Below are 11,474 nucleotides of genomic sequence, written 5' to 3'. Positions count from 1 at the left end.
ACGTTGCTGACAGGCCATTATTTCAGCTCGCTCGGAATCGGGATATCTTGACTTACTCCGGCAACCGTCGGTCAATATCACCGTCCTTGGATATGTTTCTGCAGACAAGTGGAAAGGTTGCCTGCTGGGACCGTTGTAGCCTGAAGGTAGAGACAAGAGCTTGTGACCAGAAGGCTAAAAAAAAAAGTTAGTTTCTGGAGGAGAGGAGGAAATGTGGTTAAACGGTGATTGAGTCATACTGTGCAATCCCTCGAGAACCAATACCTAGGGCTCTTTAGCAAGGCACTTAACCCAGTTTGCCTAGTGCAGCTACAGTGGGAAATATTGGACTTTGTTCTTGAGCTCCATTGGTGAATGTGCTTTAAATGTGAGGCAGGGTGTAAAAAAAACCTAAAATGAAGCATCTACAGTAGAGTTTTCTAAAAAAAAAATGTTCATGGATAAATAAAGGGTTTCAAAGGAAAACAAAAGCATCTCGACTCGCGACCCTTTATGCTGGATTCAGCAAAATAATATACAGTATGGCTTCAAAGACGCGTCGGCCGTGCCGACTATATTTTGACATGCCTTTTTCCTTACTTTTAAAAATTCTCTTAAAGGCCCTGCAAACACACTCTTCTATTCTTACTGACATAACCCAAACTTTATTATGACAGTTAGAGAATGTATTTATAATGCTAGTCTCATGCACAGTTGCAGTGGAAAGTGCTTCTGAATTTGCAAAATAATATAATTAACACAGACTTTATAGCAACAAATATAAAGTAATTAACAGTTTAACTGAGTCACACAACAACCAGTGAACCAGCATCTTATAGACCTGTCACATCTTTCAGACTCATGCAAACCAATGCATCTGCACTTCTATCAGATCATCTTCCACCCGAAGCCCGCTTTGTGCTGCTTAATGGACAACTTTCATCACTTCTTCCCCTGTGACCGCAGTGGGAATAAAAAAAAAGCTGAGGTATTAACTTTACACTTTTACTTCGTAGCCAGAAACGTTGAAAATTGCCTGCGCAGGATATCGGTTGCATCACTCTGCGTATGTTTGTGACTTTGGCTTTGCTTACAGGCATTAAGAAATGATTGGAGGAAGTGAGAGGAGAAAAAAAACAAAAAAAGGCACTTATAATAATTTTTCTTGTATGCCTTACGGAGCTCCACAGCAGCCTTTTTCATGTTTGTTAAGACAACACACTCAGATTGAGGGGAAGCAACTGGAATTAGCTTGACAGCTGTAGTGATTTTGAAAACATGAAGGAATGAAGTGTGTCAAATGTTCAACTGGCACAGAGCAATGGGATCTTTTCTGTTTGCAAAACTGCTTTAAGGACTGAGAACCTACAATGCAAAGTCCCGTAACATGGTAAACACAATGTGGGCTTAAAAGACGTGATCCCCGCCAATACAGGATCCAACATGATGCAACGCCTGGCTCTGACTACAAATTCAAAATGACGCAAATCAATTGATGTGGCATTGAGGCTTAGCCACGGGGATTTGTCCAAATGTAATCTCGTATAATATCAACAACTCGCGCTCGTTTTTTCTTAAAAAAAATGTGTGCTCGTAATTATTCTTCATTATGATACGACGCTCAACAGGTCGGCTCGGAGCGCCGGGACTACGAGTTTCTGGCTGATGTGACACATGATGGAGACGGATTACGGAGGTCGGCTGAGAGCGCTCTCCCCGGTGACCAAGCCACGCCGCGGTCCAGCAGACTCATTACAACCGGTCACCACGGGTTTCCCCCATGCATGAACTTCTAATTGGACCAAATAAATGCATGGGAATCTTTCAGTGTAGAAAATGGGATGCTGCCGGAGTCCAATACTCTATTAAACCCGTAATGGGAATCATTCATCATGCCTATGGTGTGTGACCTCCACCTTTTGTATGAACTGCTTAATATTCTACCTGTATTACATGGCTCGGCGTCCTCCACATTTTGTTCCTGAGCTGCTCTTACTTTCATGAGGTTAACCTCGGATTTCAGAGCGATTCACAGGGCGAGCGGGGCCAGGGGTTAAGGCCGGGTGACGGCATGATTTCGTCACTACACATTTCCATTTGTCCGTCGTTGACCAGGTGTGGTGGATTTACATGAGTGACAGCCGTATGTCTCACTTTACCACACTGGGTTTCAACCCCTGCAAACAGATTATGCCATAATGTGAGGAAAAGATCCACATCTTGTTCCATCAATAAATGGATTTTAAGTTATGAATTTCATTAACATCTTTTGCTCACTTGAGACCAAAAAACATTATTTTTGTCTGCATTGAGTTCTTGCTAGCGAGGATATTCTTTTGTGAAAGGGTATGAATATATTTACTGAACCCCACGCCGACGTTAATGTGTCTGCCGGAAGACATTTTGCCATATAGGACCATTGTATGCAATGTTAGCAATAAATTATCAATGCATGAGAATGCTGGAGTTCAGTATAATTTCTGCATCAGTATGATGAGGTTTCTTGATTTGTCAATTAGCTGACAAGATGTTTCCCATCTGGTTATTTTATCCATAAATAGTTCTCAATTTAATTTCCAGAATGTTAACTATATTACAATATTGTTGAATTAAATGGCCAGCGAGTTATACTAGATCTAACTCTTTTAAGAGTTTAAGAAGCAGTAAATAACACTTTGATAAACACGTCAGGACATCATATTTTTGTCACCCTCACAGGGAATTCAGTACAATATATATATATAGAGAGAGAGAGATAGATAGATAGATAGATAGATAGATAGATAATATATATAAAATGTAATATAATATAATAGAACATGTTTATTTATTGAGATTCCCCTATGGACCTTGTTATTGGGGGGTAAAGATCAGGAGAAGTAAACATGAAGTCTAATTACTTCGGAATTCTGATGTTAAATTAAGCTATGATGAGTTTTCACTGTTCATTTACCATCTCAATTAAATGTTGATGCCTCCATGACCAAGTTAAGCAGATGAGACGGAGGACAACTATGTAGAAGAAAAGATGTTCACTTTGCCTAACATGTAGCTTGACAGAGTTCTCATGTGTGCCCTGGTGTTCTCATTTTTCCTTACCTCCTCATCCCTCACTGCCTAACTGTCCGTGCTGGATCTGTCCGTTGTTTTAAGTTATTAGCATGACTGCATCCAGCTAGCCAAACCTTTCTGGTGTACAGCTACTAGAGAAGCTTCGCATGTACTGCTTCCCTTTCCCGCTAGTCTGCTGTCTGACTGTGAGGTCAGGCTGATCTGGGATCAGCTCTTTAACTGCAGAATCTCCGCCGAAGTTCTCCTCTCAAACGGGTCATGGAGGAGTAGTGCTCACGCTGGCGCTCGCCTGTAGAGATTTCTCCTGATGAGAACGCGCAGCTTGATTTGGTCCTAAACTGAATCTATTTGAGGACGCTGATTGGCTAAATTGGATGTCACTCATTTATATCTTTAATCAGCAATTGGCTAAGCTGCTTCATAGACCCGCCTCTTTTGGGCCAATTCTCGATGGCCCCAGTGCTGCTGAGACGTGCACACAGGCAGAGAGGACGAGCAGGAAAAGCATATATTTTGCGCAGATATCATATTTTACAAATATTACTGGGTGATTCCATATTTCAAAAACACAAATATTGACAACATTTAAAACAATTTTTGTGGCTCAAGGTGGGGCCACGCCCCATTGCCCTCTATTGGCCAGCCGCCACTGGTGAAATACTTGGTTAAGTTTAGGAAAAGATCGAGAAATACTTGGTTAAGTTTAGGAAAAGGTCATGAAACACTTTGTTAGGTTTGTTACTTTATTAGTTTTGGGAACTCAGGTTTGTGAAGAGATCATTGTTTGGGTTAAAATAATTAGGAAGTGGTGTCACTTAAGTAGAGTATTTGTTATAATACCACAATAATACATCCTACTTTATTATTTAGTAGTATTAGTGTTATTAGTTTGGTTGATTAAAAGTAATTTAGTTTTTTGTTTCATTTTCATTGTTCATGTTCGAAGAACCTAACCTTGTTTTCAGTTTGAATGACAGAGCCCCATTAGTGATGGCACTTTAAATCGATCAGTGTCTCTCCTTAATTAACTGACCTCTGACTCCGCCCTCTCTGAACTGTTAACCTTAAGTGGTTTTACTTGCCACGTTGATCCCTTTGCCGGCCACTCTTTAAACTGAATGTTGTGCTGCATCTCCACTTATCAGACTACCGGTAGTAAACAGGCAGGATGACATGAATGGAGTGGTGTATAATTTATTTATTTTTGTTGGGGGGGGGCAACTGGCACCAAACAATGACAAGAATGCCTCTCACACCAATAGCTGAATCTGAGCGGCTGCTGACATCATATCAGTCCCACATCTCCCTCTCTTGATTTCCGCCCCACCCGCTCCTTTTCCATTAGCGAGTCGGTCCGTGTCCCTGTGTTATTTAAAGCCAGAGATCCTCCCTCTTCGCCCGAGCCCCTGTGTTGCATTTGTCTGCCTCGCCGCTTGTGTGTCTGCGTGCGCCTGTGTGTGTGTGTGTGTGTGTGTAGGAGAGTGTGCTAAAAAAATCCAGGCGGCCAGTGGGAGAGCTAGAGAGTCAGGGAGAGAGTGAGAGAGAGAGAGCGAGAGAGAGAGAGAGAGACACACACACGGGGGGAAGGCAAAAAGCATCTGAGAAGGGAGAAGGAACGGGAGTGTGAGACAGCTATGAAATTCATCCAAGCTATCTGCTTACTGCTTTTCTGTCCAGCTTTGAGCCTCAACACCAGGTAAGAGATCAATGAGGGCGAGGAGGTTTTGTTGTTTTTGTCAGTTTCACCCGGCTCGAGACTCTGGAACAAAAGAGGTGTATAGGTTCTAAAGCGTGCTGTTGGCAATCTTAGATCACTAATCTGAAGGTCCGCTCCGTCCTGCCAAATGCTGAGATCCGTCCGGGGCAGAGGCTCAGCATGTTGGGGGACTGAACGACTTGAAAGGAGGAAGCAAGAGCTTTTTTCTTCTTTATCTATTCAACTATAGGCTATTATCTTTGTTAGTTCTGTGCAGGATGAGAGACAGTTGTCCTTTTGTGGCCGCACTGAATGCGATGCCTCCCTCCTGAATAGTGGTGACATTGCTTTTTTGGGGACTTTTGCTGCCTGCTGGTCTGGTAGGGCAGCAAGTTGAAGTCGAGGGGGGAAACCGGGAGGAAGGACAAGGCTACTTGTGTTGCAGTGTCTTGAAAAAGAGCAGGTGTGTGTGTGTGTCTCTATCTATATCCATATATATGTGTGTGTGTGTGTGTGTGCGTGGGATGTAAGGCTTTGGAAGAGTGATGGGCAAGGAGACTGAATAAGAGGGAACGCGGAGAATGGGGAGTATGATGATTAATTAAATCATTGATAAAATCATCCTTCTTCTCCGCCAGTGGCTGACACCAGTGCCTTAATGGAAACCAAGGCTTTGACTATACCATGGAGACATCACACGCAGGGAGGCATGCCTTAGAAAACTTGCCTTTTCCTGTTTCTCCTCAGTGGACCCCCCAAAAAACCCAAACATTTCGGATACTGTTTTAATCTTTTTAGGGGGGAATTAGCTGAACGCAGTTGCTGAGGAATGCGAGAACAATGGCTTTTTAACTCTGTTAAATAGAGAAAAAAAACAAACGTTCCTCCATAGTGGCCAAACACATGGCTGGCTACTATGCCAGTTCTTTCTTCTGCCTCATGATTGAGAGAAGATAAACGTTTGCAAAGGAAGGAGACAAGGTTATTCCCTACCTCCTACTCATTTATCAATGCCAGATATAGGCACACTGATGAAGTATGAGTCATATATCTAGGGGCTGTATTGACGTGTTAACCTTTAGCAGTTGGTATTCCTCGAATTAATTAAGCACTAACACACCTACAATTTGAATGCTCACATACATAAAGAACCTTCAGGCTAGCGCTTTGGAGGCGTCCAGCCCGTCTTGTTGTTTCGATTGTGCACACGGAGAAGCTATCTTTTTTTTTTTGAAGCTGTGGAAATAATAAAGCGCTCGTTGATGTTGGATTTATTAAAAGATAGGCTGTGTCCCGGGGTTTATTTTTAAACTGTGTGCAGGCATCATCAGCACTTCGAGGTGATCTTTCGGGCACTAATTGGAGAGGGAGGCATTGCGCTGGTAATTTGGCAGGTCAGCACAGATTGTATGCTACATCTTGCTGTCATGAAAAGTAATTACCATATCATCAGTGTTTCATTAGTTTGTTTCTTAACTCCACTCAAGGCTGTATTTTGTTGAGGGCATAGGGGGTTAACCAGGCAACGGTGATACCTCTCTGACCTGAAATGGGGAGAAAAGAAAACGTGCCAGATTCTCAACAGATCTGCAAAACAACATCTGCCTCATTTGCCCACAGGAAGCACAAGCTATGACCAGCTAATCTTAAAATGTTGTAATGGGGATAATAATTACAACAATTTGGGGGAATTCAACGAATGAATATGCTCTGATTACAAGTTTGTGAAACAAGAACGTTTTTTTTTTGTTTGTTTTTTACATCTTTTCATCTGTTGATTGAGCTCCAGTCACTTTTGAGGCTGTAATTTGAGGTATTAAATATTCATGCGTTTTTCAGAGCTTGTTCTGTGGAGTTTTCTCAGTTGTCATCATCATCATCAAGAAAAAGTAAAGTAAAACTAAAACCTTGGAATTGGAATTTTTACACAATTATATATATATATATATGTATATATATATATATATATATATATATATATTTTTTTTTTTTTAGGAAAGACGTTGGTCACAGCTGATGGAGCTAACAACATATCGTTCTGTTTTGAGGAACTTCACACTCGCTACTCCAACAAGTTCTACGGCTGTTTTATGTCTCCAATCAAACGTCCTATTGACAGTTTGTTTCCAGAAAGCATTGTTTAAGTCAAGCCTGATGTTCCCTTCCACATAAAAGGATGAACCTAAGTCACTTCCACACAGCGAGGCATTCGGCTCATTGATTAAACACTGATATCGGATCGGTGCTCCTTATTGGCCGATAGCTCAGCTATCGCTATCAGGACCCTAGTTTTAATTAGAATAATTTGGCATCTACAAGGACGACTAAATGTTATTCCATCACTACAAGCATCCATGGTTGGATTCAGTAAAATGGTCAAACTAGTTGATCACTTGTCCGCTCCATCATTGTTTCACTCCTGCAGCGCTTGATATTTTGGCTCCCCTTCAATTACCCGGAATTAGCTCTGCTTTTAACATCCAGCGGTAATTATCGACTACTTATCTTGCTATATGTTGTCTTTTGATCCAGCATCGCCCTAGAGGGGCTCTGCTGGGGACATTTAAGATAGTTTCTTTTTTGTTGCTGACAAGGTCAGATTAGCAGTACACAATTCTACACATTTGCTACGCTTTTTCTTTTAAGGTACCTTATTCTAAGCTCAAAATTCAGACACATATTTCTTTTCAGATCATCAACACCACAAGCAAAGCTGGGGGAACGCTGCTTTTGAGCCACCCTAACCTTTTTTTTTTTTCTTTTTTTTTGAGCCGATTGGTTCCTTAGACTGTCATATTTTTGTCGTTATCCTGGAGGTCGAGGGCTTATCGTTTGTGACATCCTCATTTCTTGCTGTAATAGTGTAACGCTGAGCAGGCTGACTGCTAGGTGTGCTCGCAGCAGCAAAATGAATTGTGACTCCAGCTGTCTCGTCCATTGCTTTGCCTCGCTTTGCTCCATTCACTATCATCACATCGGGGTTGCATGAGAGGATCTATTTCATATGTTAACCTCCACTGTGTGACCTGATAGAGTCGCCTTAAGGAACGGAGAACTAATGAAATAGGAACCATTCAAATGTGAATGTTTGTATGCTTTGGTCTGCGCTTAATTCGGTTTTACAGCCATCAAATCCAAAAGGCTTCTCTCGAGGCTTTCTCCGTGCCATAACGGATGCTGGACATACATTGTGTTTTCATGATCTCTGTAAAATGTTTAACATGTTACTTTTGCTGCTCATATAAGGGCTTGATTAAGATGGATTTCATTTCAATGAATAGAGTGGATTACTCATAGGCCACGTAATAAAGGTTCAGGGCTATGTGTCATTACGGAAATCAATTGGCACTCAGCCCGAACACAAGGCCGCCACGACGCTAGTCCCGTGAGGTATTACTGTCCACGTCTGGGTCAGGGTCGCATACAGTAACGCTGCTCTTCTGCATTTGGCTAGTTTTCTCTCCTCCAAACAGATCAAACAGCTCCACAGTCTTAACACTTTTCAAATATTCCCTTTCAGGGCGTTTTCCTGGAACATATATGACACATTTTCTTGACACCGTCTTTGATGTCTCGTACCTTAGCGGGCTCCTCTTGGAAACGGTGATATCTGGTGGGATCTCCACAGCATCAAATATTTATGAGTATTTTGGACAGCAATTAAAAGGACTACAGAGAGCCTTGCATTATACATAGAGCGCAGATGCAGCCGTATCGCTTTATCTTAATATCTGCCTGTGGATATGAGCATATTATGAATTAAATGGAGTCTCTCTTTAATGTTACAGAGGGTCGGACATGAGAAGGATGATTTTTTATGAGATGCAACAGTTAACGACGGCGACTGGATTATAATAAAGCCTACGGGGTGTTGCTGACCTTGGGCTGTTTCCTTATACGATAACATTTTGTCATAGCAGTATAATGTCCTTTTATCCATTCAGGACACTTTCAGCAGTCGCACCAAATATCATGTCATCATTTCATCTCAATGCGCGTAGAAACAGGCCACTATTATTTACGTTTATTCATCACAGAAAGCGTCTGCAAGGATAGAGCGTCTCATTTGTGCGACTGCTGAAAGCTGCTCGGCCTCCCCTTCATTCATCACAACGGCGCACGCCTTCTTTGTCTCAATCCGTCACATGTTTGCCGAGTTGAAAACATTCCGCGGATCATCATTTGCATCCGATCAATATGTTCTCGTGAGTGACGGCGGGTGAATCCAAACATGATGAACAGTGGCGGCGAGAAACTCCACATGTTGTCTCATTGAACGAGCACTCGCGGGCTGACTTTTGTTTCACTCTGCACTTCATAATAATGCAGAGAGGAAACAGAGTCGAGCGGTTCACAAATATTGTCTCCCGCATCGGGAAACTGAGAATTGACTAGAGGTCGAGTGTGGAACTGATGTGGAATTAGACCTAACTATTGACCAATGTCAATCTATACACTGATGGATTGCAAATGGTTGGCAGGATAATGACCAAAAGGAAATAATCCGCCTCTTATCCCTGGGCATTGTTTAGCCCTCGGGGGAAAAACAAAAGCTCTCCTATATTTTCTTCCTTTCAGTGCGGCTGTGTGGCCATTCACCTCGATTGCTATTGAGTGAGAGCCTCCATCGTTATCTAAATGAACTGGTGCTTTATTTATACCCCAAGACATCGTGGAAGCGTGTCTGAGCGGACACCCTTGTGTAAACATTTATGCATTTTGCAGAGCAGCAGTTTGGCGGAAAGTGGTTTAAAGTGTCCGACCAGAGTGACGGGCCACCTTACAAGATGGGCATCTGTTTAATTACCGCGCAAGGGCGACCTCCGAGTGACTTTTAATTTTGCAGCGGCAGTGATCTGTGTCACGATTGGGCCGGTGCAACATAAACCATCTGGATGTGTGGAAGTAAAAAAAAAATAGAATCAAATTGGCACGATGTCACATCCGCACTCCGTCAAATGACATCTATGGTAAAGCATCATTACAAATGTGACTTCCCGGAGTGTGTGGTCTCCTCAAGATGGGAGAAAATGATATTTGGCAGCCCGGTAACGTCCTCAGCAAAAAAAATCAGACTGGATGATAATTGAGATTCAAAGGACAGGGCATAATGGTCACACCATGGCAACGGCATTGAACACATGCCAGTAATGAAGTGGGCCACAATAACCAGAACCTTGGGTGGCTCCTACAAATGAGAAAGTAATTAAACGCACCACGATCAGCGCATCAGCGTGAGGTAAAGAGTGGCCAGACATTTTATATTCAGGGCCACATTTCCGGTACTGTCCTGCTCACATTGCTCTCAGAAGAACATTTGGAATGACAGCAGTTATTTGCTCTTCAAACACTGAAAGCGTGTGTCGTAGATTACTTTGTTATCGCGCTTCCTGGAACACAAGGTTCTTATCGCTGAATAGCATCATCTTGTATTGTGGCAATACGACAAACTGAATATTTGCTCGGTGTAAAAACGGAGCATGTCTGGGATGATACGATGGAGGGTGTCATCACAAATTACAATATATTATTGGTATTTCTTATAGTAATATGTCATTTTTTAAGGGTTTGACAGTGAGTGTAATGTTTTATTGACTTTCACAGTTTAATCCTATCAGACCTTCCATCTGAGAAACTTTCTTGTAATAAGAAATTACTGCTCATAACACCGACGGATGAATGCACTTTAGATTAACTTCTTATTTCAAATGATCTGTGTGGTCATACAACACAGACAATAGATATCTGTAAAACAGTTTCAACCATAACTGAACAGTATAAACTTCCTGAAGATAGGATTGTTATTTTTAGACTGCATCAGTTTTAGCTAGGTGTACCTAATAAACTGGCAACTAAACATATATGTAAAGTGGTATGTATGTAAAAAAGCAATAATCAACACAAAGTGTGTTAGTTTTCAAGTACAGAGATGAAACATACACATATGTTAAAGGGGCTATATACGATATTAACAGCATATCTTATATCTTTGACTTAACAAGGAGAGGGCTTAGCCGGCAGCTAACAGTGCTTACAAGGGTAACAGTGCTGACGGAGCTAACAATGTTAACCTGCAGGGAGACCACAGGGGGAGCGTTAGGCTTCCAGGATGATGCCCTCCTGCCACAGTGGGTGGAGACGCCGTTATCACCGGTAACCTAGAAACGTTTTTTTGTGATGTCACAGAGACCTTTGCCCACCATATTCTAATCAGTTCATTCTTGGGTGCGAGCGGATTTTTGTGCCAATTTTTGTAGAAATTCGCTCAAGGCGTCCCTAAGACGTCAAGTTCACGAGAATGGGACATACGTCAGGTCACCGTGACCGTTGACCACCAACATCAGTTCTTCCTTGAGTCCAGGTGGAATGTTTCAGCCTAATTTGAAGAAATTCCCTAAGTTAAAGACAATGAGCAACATTGACTTTTATTGGTTCTCGGGCGCCCGACAAATGTTTACTACCCTTTTGGCTCTGCTCTGGTCTCCATTATCCAAGAACATATTTAGCTCTTTCGCTTGCTCGATGTTCACTTGCAACTTTATCTCTTGAATTGTGCTGCTGGGCAGGTAGGTAGAGTGGCTTTTAAGAGCTTTCTTTCTGAAAACAGCTGCTCGCTGCCCCTGGGAACAAGGTTGAGAGCTGAGTTTGCTATCTGGTGAACTAAAACAAAGAGCTGAAAGATGCTAAAACACTCTGTAGCACAGCTGCAGCGCTGGTTAAGAATTCT

The 11,474-nt window shown here is 42.2% G+C and overlaps 1 protein-coding gene across 1 annotated transcript in view; it reads left to right on the top strand.

Moving 5' to 3' along the window:
* Positions 1-4,685: 4,685 nt before the first annotated feature.
* The window catches only part of luzp2 (leucine zipper protein 2), a gene marked incomplete at both ends in the record, with an annotated part of 150,551 nt that continues 143,762 nt past the window's right edge, over positions 4,686-11,474 (top strand). The window contains one exon of the mRNA XM_079177292.1: positions 4,686-4,747. Coding sequence (XP_079033418.1) covers positions 4,686-4,747 — 62 coding nt within the window. The remainder of the gene's footprint in view (positions 4,748-11,474) is intronic.

This window comes from Pholis gunnellus (assembly GCF_910591455.1).
Source record: "Pholis gunnellus genome assembly, chromosome: 1".
Lineage (NCBI taxonomy): Eukaryota > Metazoa > Chordata > Actinopteri > Perciformes > Pholidae > Pholis > Pholis gunnellus.
This window is presented reverse-complemented; position numbering and strand designations above follow the sequence as displayed.